Here is an 8,515-nt window from a genome sequence, read left to right as displayed (position 1 = left end):
CAACCCGCAGCGGGTCCCAAGCTGTCAGTTGCAGCGCGGCCGCCCGCCCGCTCATAGCAACGCAACGGCGTCCCCTCCCCGCCAGATCTCCGCGGGGCCGCACCGCCTCCTGCCGGCGGGAGAGCGGGCCCGGGGAAGCGCCGGGCCGCCGCTCAGTGGCTGGGAGGCGCTGACACGAGACCCGGTTTTAGCCCCCTAAAGCCAGCCGAAGCCCCTCCTCGACCAGCTTCCTTGCTACGGCGCTTGCGGACCGCTACACAGCACCTCGGTGCAGGGACACGCGTGACACAGACTGGCACATAGTGGCTCAGAGTCGGGCAGCATAAGCCACATAAGGGAGCTGGGAGAAACAAAGCGCAGGCAAAGCAAAGAGGCGCTTCTGTGCACTCAAGGTTTCTGCTCCAACATCCAGCTGCCATAGCAACCTGCCAAGAGCCCAGGAATTAATACCAAGACGAGATGGATAGACATAGTAAAACCCCCAAACACTGTGGGAAATCATCATAATGGAACGTCTAACCACCTGAAAGAGGGTCTCTCTCTTTTATATGTGATCCTGAATTGATCACATTTAATATGGGCAAGCAGAATAAAATCCAGCCTACTAATATATATACTTGCTGCTTTAAAAGGGCCAGTTTCACACCGTTGAAAATAACTATGACCCAACTCAGATGGGAGAATGAATTTAATTAGATAATTTTAAATGACGAGGAATAATTTTAAATTATCACAGTAGGTTCCCATAAAGCCACAATTTCACAACGGAGGAAGAAGGGTACCATAGTTAAAATAAACTACCTAATCTAAACAGAAACTGAAGTCAGATATAAAAATAAAATTATATATATAACAAATTAAAGAAAGGGGAGGTCAATCATAAGGAATATAAATCAGAAGCTAAGAACTGTAGAAAATAGATAAGAGAATGCAGGAGGCAGAAAGAGAAATCTAAGGCCAGCAGAGTTAAGAACAATAAGTTTTAAAAATACCATTACAAGAATAAATTACAGTTTATAAGTATCTATGTGGTAAACAAATATTTAATAAAGGCACCTCAATCTTGCAGAGAAAGTATAACACAATCTAATGGCTGGAAGTTGAAACTAGACATATCCAGACTGGAAATGAGGTAATTTTTTAACAGTGAGTGGTATTAACTATTAGAACAATTTACCAAGGGTCATAGCGGACTCTCCATCACTGACCATTTTTAAATCGAGATTGGATTTTTTTTTCCTAAAAGATAAAATCTAGGAATTATTTTGGGGAAGTTCTATGGCCTGTGCTATAGAGGTGATCAGGGATCAGCAACCTTTGGAATGCAGCCCATCAGCGAAATCAGTTGGTGGGCTGGGACAGTTTGTCTACCTACAGCATCCACAGCTGTGGCTGATAGTAGCTCCCACTGGCCACGGTTCGCTGTTCCAGGCCAATGGGGACTGCGGGAAGCAGCATGGGCCGAGGGATGTACTGGTAAACAAACCGGCCTGGCTCACCAGCGGATTTCCCTGATGAGCTGCATTCCAAAGGTTGCCAATCCCTACCAGTTGCAATCATAATTATTGCGAGATGGATTCTGTATAGAATTTTCGTAAAAAAACCCACAATCAGATAAAACTGTTTTGAAGGTGAAATAAAAATCTGAGACAAGTTTAGAGAGTGTCACAAACCATTTCAACACTAGGTGTTGTATGACTACATTGGAAACCAAGGGCAACCAGTGCAATGCTTTCAGTTAGAAAGCATGTCTGTGTACCTAGAGGTCTTCCTTTGTAACATGCAGAAACAATGCATGAGGGGATCAAGTGCCCCCCATTCCAGCTCTCTGTTTGGCCTGATGAGGAAGGGAGAGGGACATGTGATGGGGGGGAGAGGGTGAAGGCGCAGCAGCAACAGGACAGAGCCCCCTCCTGCAGGTAATTCTGGTGGGGTGGGGAGAGCACGGTGGCCCTGACCTGGACTCAGGGAGCTCCTGGGCAAAGGAAATGTGGGGTGGTCATGTGTTCTCTCATTTAGATTGTGTCCCCCAGTATGGGGGGCATGAATCGTTTATGGCATGGCATGAAAAACACTACACTCTAAAAAAAAAAACTATTTTAATTAAACAATGCCATGATACAGAGATCATGAGGCCTTTAAGCAATAAAATGTGCAACAATGCTTTCCCTTTGCAACTTCAGGAGACACTGTGCTATACATTTGGAACTCTAATTATTCTGCACATTAAGCTGGCAGGATTCAGTATAGAGCCATGAAAACTGAATTCCTTGCCAAATAGTAGGATGACTAGCAAACTTTGATTTTCCTAGGTCTCACATTCCAGTACAATGTAGGTGACAGTCTGTACATGACCTGTGATATTACCATTTGTGAAGGCCTCTCCTAGAGCCAAAGAATGTTTAATTTCCCAAATATCCTAGAAATATCCCTCTTGCAGCAGAGGCTGAGTTTGGTTCATCATGCCACTAGGAGCTGGTACTTTTTTTTTTAATGAGAAAAATGCTCTAAAATTTAACCTTTACTTCTTTTTAAAAGTCCTAATCATTATGATTACAATAAAAACCTTTAAGATACGAACTGCATGTAACTCAAGGTACTGATGTCTTCTCTACAAACAGCCCAAAACAATATCTGTAAGTGGTGTAGAATGCTCCCATTCATCTTGATGGGACATTTACTACTCAATTGAAAATAGTTATCTATGCTGCTATTTAATTGCTCCGTAAAGCATACAAATAAGAGTGGCAGTTGTTGTGCACATCTACACAAATGTACTAGGCACCACAGGTGGGCAGGACTTGATTTGAAAACATATACTGAAAGAATTGCCACTCCACTCTCCTTCTCCCCACCCCCCAAACCATTTTGCATATATATTTCTCACTAGGCAAAAGAGATGCATACTCTGTAACAGGGCCAATGAGTAAGTATTATGGATGTTAGAAATAGAAAAAACTCCTTCACTCATCACCCAGCCTAAGTCACTGCCAGTGGAGGATTGTTCCCTGTAGAAATGGGGTCAGCCACCTTTCAGAAGTGGTGGGTCGAGTCTTCATTTATTCATTCTCATTTAAGGTTTTGCATGTCAATAATACATTTTAACGTTTTTAGGTCTCTTCCTGTAAGTCTATAATATATAATTAAACTATTGTTGTATGTAAAATAAAGATTTTTAAAATATTTAAAAAGCTTCATTTAAAATTACATTAAAATGCAGAGCCCCCAGACCAGTGGCCAGGAGCCGGGCAGTGTGAGTGCCACTGAAAATCAGCTCACATGCCGTCTTTGGCACACATGCCATAGGTTGCCTACCCCTGCTGTAGAACACGCAAGTAGCAAGCTTTGAGTATAGAAAGTTCTTCTCTTGAAAATTTAAGATATTCTCCCTCCAACTTGGGAGGCAGAAGAGACACTTATATTGGTGATTATATGTAATTTAAATGTAAAGAAAATTTTACTTATAGTACTTATATACTGGAAGGTTTACACAAATGTAGATTAGTGGGTATAATGTGAAGATTTCTATACTGTTACAGACTTGCACTTTGGATTCACCCACAACCATTTCTGATCAAATTTCTCTCACTCCTATCCAGTTAGATGAGAGGTTTCTCTTATGATTTACTTAAATTGTAGTTTCTTCAGGGCAGGGACTGTCTTTTTGTTAACTCTTTATACAGTGTCTAGCACAAAAGGGGCCCTGATCAGGCCCCTGTGCACTCCTTCATACTAATAATTACTCCACTGGTATACTGGACCTCTGGTTTTCTTTTCTGCATAAGTCACTTTCTCCTACAATTGCTTTCCTTACTTTAGTGACTACCAAGGTAAGAGTTCAATAAGGTATGTATAAAAGCATTTTTTTAAAAATTGGAATGAAACAAACTAAAAATAAGCTTGAGTCTTTTTTCTATCGTCAAGACTGATAGGTGGTGTTATCTGTTAACATCAATTATAAATTTGGTTTTCAAGATCATATGAGAATCTATCTATATTCTACAGTGTGGTTTTAATTCTCTCTAATCTAATTTGTTCTATTATGTCCTCCTTTTTGTGACATTCATTCATTCATGACTTTCATTAAAGCTTCATCTATGGGTGACATGCTTTAAAATATTTTTTCACATTTTAGAAAATAAGATAATACATTTTAAATTAGAAGTTTTTAGCTTTTTATCAGAACATCTAAAAGTAAAAGTAGCCAAAATTCATTTTACATTACGCAATAGTACAAATAAATTAATGCTGCAGTGAGGTATCAATTTATACTGTAAAACATCTTTTAGTGTTTGAGTTATTTCTCTGCATTTCTCTTTCCACCATTTTATTTTAAATATCTGAGGGGAAAAGTGTATGTATGTAAACTGTTACAACTGACAAGCTCCAATATTAAATTTTACAGAGTGACCTCTTCTGTATACAGATGTACTACAGGTTTAAGAGGCCAAAACATTTATATTCAAAAAGACTCATGCCACAAGACTACAACCCATATTTTCTGAATAGTTTACACTTGGCAACATATTTTTTTTAAATGTAATTGCAGTGGATTTAGGTAAGTTTCTACATTTACAGATATAGACATATATACATACATACTAGAGCCAATTAATTATTTTAATAAAAATATATTGGTTTAAGTTACCTATATCCACCCAGTAAAGTGACTTCAATCTTTCAAGTTAAGTTAAGTAAAAATGGACAAATGCTGGGGAAATAGCATTGTCTAAAGTTTTGATCTGATTGGCTCATTGTGGGACACTGAGCAAATCAAAACCTCTTGTACCTCAGTCTCACAACTATAAAATGTGGATAAATACTAAGCCACCTTTGTAAGGCACTTTAAGATCTTGAATATGAGGTCAAGTCTATAACTCAATGTATAATTAAAACCTGAGTGCTGCAGGAGCCAGTACTTTGTTACTATGAGGCAGTAGTTTAATACCACCTAAATAGTGTCCCAAGATTGGTGTTATGCAGAATCATGGTGCTGAAGATATCTTTTGTCTGAGACATAAGTAGAGAAGTTCTGATTATTTGTTGCTATTTTATATCTCAGGGCACTTTCCAGAGTTAGGCATGTTACCTATAGTGTCAACCACAGTTACTATTAACAGAAGCATTTGAGCTAGATCGCTCTTGGGCTACAGACGGTGTCAGGGAGTAATTTTTCCTCATTATATGTCCCTCTTTATCCATGGTACTCAAAGACCATCTGGGACAAGCAGCATATATAGTAAGCAGGATATTGAGTCTTACTTTATTGTGCTGCTTGCAAGATTCTGAGGCTGTGCTGAACAGGCAGAGACCCTGGAGCTAATGCAGGGACAGTAAAGCAACTAACATGCAGCCAGTGCCTTCTGTGACTGAGATAATCATTGCCAGGAAGCCAGAGAGACAGTGAAGGAGCTGAACTGGGTCCGTGATGCATGGTGATGCTGAGAAATTATTTTTTAATACAAACAGGTAAATTAAATGCCCCCAAACTTCATTAACACAAGTTAAGGTTGCCCGAAGTGTCTTGTGCCATTCCAGTTGTAGAGCATGGCTAAACGTAAGCCTCTAAAAACCAGGACATAAAAAGTTAAGGCACATGCCACCCTTACACCACCTTAACTGCCCATACCCAAGCACATACATACATACTAGTACTCTACACTGACACGCTACAGAACACTTTGAAAACAAAGCATGTGAGCACTACAGAACAAAGAAACCTCATCTTTGCTAAGGCAAAACTTGGGTTTAGGTTAGGTGTAGCAAACAGGAGCTACCTACACTGGACTATGCTCACCCAGTCTACTATATTAAAAGTACCCCAGACTTCCTAAATGTTACACACACATATCCCCAATCATACTTGCCAAAAGAGTTCCTTCTACACATGCAAGTTATTCCACAAGAAGATCACAGGTGAATTTAAAATTTGAAATAGAATTTAAAATGTGGAATAAGTGTCCACACATGGCGCTATTCAGAAATCATATTCCTGAACAATTCCATGTGTAGACAAGCCGTTAAGTCCTGGAGGCTACTGCCATATTTGCCACCAGATTGCAGACAACTCCCCTGAAAGATGATATCCCTGTGCACCTCCACAGACACAACCTACAAAATTCAATGTGGAAAGGAAGCATACTTGATCTCTTTATGTACACAAGCACTTCATATCAGTCACAGCTATGACAAGTTGCTCCAACTAATCCCTCCAACATTCAATACAGCTACTCTTAACACAGTTAAATGCAGCTAGAATGTATGCAGATAAATGCTGGGAATTCAAATATGTGGAATGTTCTCTTTATCTCTCCTCATGTCTATTTATTGTAGGTTCATAGAGTTAGAGGCCACAATAAACCAAAAAATTGTTTAGTCTGACCTGAATAACACATACTGGAGCATTTCACCCACTTACTACTCTATTGAGCCTAATAACTTGTGAATGACTGAAGCATCTTCCAACAAGGCAGCCATAATCTTGTTCTGAAGACATCACAAGATGGAGAATCCACCTCTCTTGGTAGTTTGTTAAATCTTTGCACCTCCCTTACTGAACCATTCCCAGTGGCTACTACCAGCACCAGGAGTTGGGTGGAGGGGGAAAGAGTTTAGTCTGCACTGCGGGCGGAGGTATGTATCTTTATTTTGTGTTTCTTGGTTTTCAGAGGGGTTAATTTATCACTCTCCACATTTTGGAAGGGCATGAGGCACCAACTGTGCATTAATGAAGTTTCTGGGTATGTAATAAAATGTGGAGACTATTTCATTGTCATTGTAGCAACCACTGATGCTGACACCTCAGCCCTTACTACATCTCACACACTCCAGACACTGGTAACCTCCTTGACCTCAACAAAGAGGACAGAATGCCATTTGACCAAAAGACCTAACTGCAGGATCCAGTGGAAGTAGGTTAACACAGGTTGTGGAAGGGTTTAGCTAGTGAAGGACAGCTCTGACAAAAAATGAGAGAAAGTGATAGGAACTCTAAGTGCCTGTAGCCTGGTGTTAAAGAACCTCAGAAGGAAGAATTTAGGACTTTTCCTAACTAATCAGGAAGCTATACAATTAGATATCCCCAGGACTCTATCCTATGATTGCTTCCTAAGTGCTGTCAAAAGATGCCTAGACCAGTATGTAACTGAGATAGGGATAAAAGCGTATCCCCTCCTAACAGAGTGACAATTGGCATATTGGTGAAAATCTTTGGTGCAAATCAGAAACCAAAAAAGGTGACAAAGTGAAAGTGTCCCCCAAGAATAAACAAAGGAAACGCCGGTGGACTTGGGTATATAAAGGTACAAAAAGGATGCTTACTTTTGATGAATCCTTCCACAATCTGGAACTGTGAAAAAGAAGTAGATATTTGCATACATGTTTTAATGCATGCAGATCTTTACCACTAAAAATGTAAATAAAGCAACTTTTATTAAAATAAAAATATACACTTTATATAAATACACTCATTACAGTATATACAAGTATTTTTGCCTTAATTTTGTTTTAAATACACACATTAAAAATATTTACAAATCATCAGAGTGGTGTTTACCCAAAGTGAAACATTAAATGTTGTAATTAATATGATTTTTAATAAGAATGTTCCTTTGTACTAACACTTATGTACACTGTTTCAAGGCTCTAAGAAGTATACGTGACTTTTTTTTAAAGTACAGAGCGGTATTTACAAGCAAACATGATCCAAACAGCACACGCAGATTCAGGATATGTAAACACTCGCACACGAACTGCAAGCCGCACTTGGTCTCCCCTACAACAGATTATTTCTTCACAGAAAGGAGACCTATTTGGCAGAAAGGAAACATGAATAATATGATTTAAATATTGCAATTAGTTATGAGTGACTAAATAACTATTAAAGTTTTTAGTAAAAAAAATGTACAAGTATTAGTTATGATTGAAGTGACAGATATATATATTTCCAGGACATCACCATGCCAAGAATCTGGCTTTTTGATGCTATGACAGAGTAACATCATTACTCTATTAGTAAGGTCCTACCAATTTCACAGCTTGAAAACCGGCAGCCCTCCCCCTGTGAAATCTAATCTCCCCTGCTGCTGGGAGCCTGGGGCTCCTAGCCACACTGGGGAGGAACAGGATTTGTCCTTCTCCTGCCTGTCTACTCTTGGTGAGGTGATCAGATCCACCTCCAGAGGCAGCACAGAAATGAGGGTGGTACACCCTCACTTCTGCGCTGCAGCAGCCTGGGAGCTGGGCTCTGGGCTTCTATCCCCTCCCCCGCAGTTCCTGCCGCAGCTCTGGGCATCGAGCTCCTGGCTTCCCCTTCCTCCCACAACAACTCCTGCTGGGTTGGAGGCTTCTGCTCCCATCGGCTGCAGCCAGGGCAGATTGGGCTTGGGGACTCCTCAACCCATGCTCCAGCCTGGGCTAAGGACTTCTGCTGCCTGTTGCTCCAGCCAGAGCTCAGGGCTCCCCACCACTCCAGTCTGGGCTCGGGGCTTCCACACCGCCACCCCCTGCCAGCCAG

General features: G+C 40.6%; 1 protein-coding gene across 2 annotated transcripts in view; it reads right to left on the bottom strand.

The window, feature by feature from the left end:
- Window positions 1-7,412: 7,412 nt before the first annotated feature.
- Window positions 7,413-8,515, bottom strand: part of CEP76 (centrosomal protein 76) — a 43,218-nt gene continuing 42,115 nt past the window's right edge. For both annotated transcript variants that reach the window (XM_032789647.2, XM_032789656.2), the window contains one exon: window positions 7,413-7,807. In XM_032789647.2, the coding sequence (XP_032645538.1) occupies window positions 7,669-7,807 (139 nt within the window). In that variant the 3' untranslated portion in view covers window positions 7,413-7,668. The remainder of the gene's footprint in view (window positions 7,808-8,515) is intronic.

This window comes from Chelonoidis abingdonii, chromosome 2 (assembly GCF_003597395.2).
Source record: "Chelonoidis abingdonii isolate Lonesome George chromosome 2, CheloAbing_2.0, whole genome shotgun sequence".
In the NCBI taxonomy this organism is placed as follows: Eukaryota; Metazoa; Chordata; order Testudines; family Testudinidae; genus Chelonoidis; species Chelonoidis abingdonii.
This window is presented reverse-complemented; position numbering and strand designations above follow the sequence as displayed.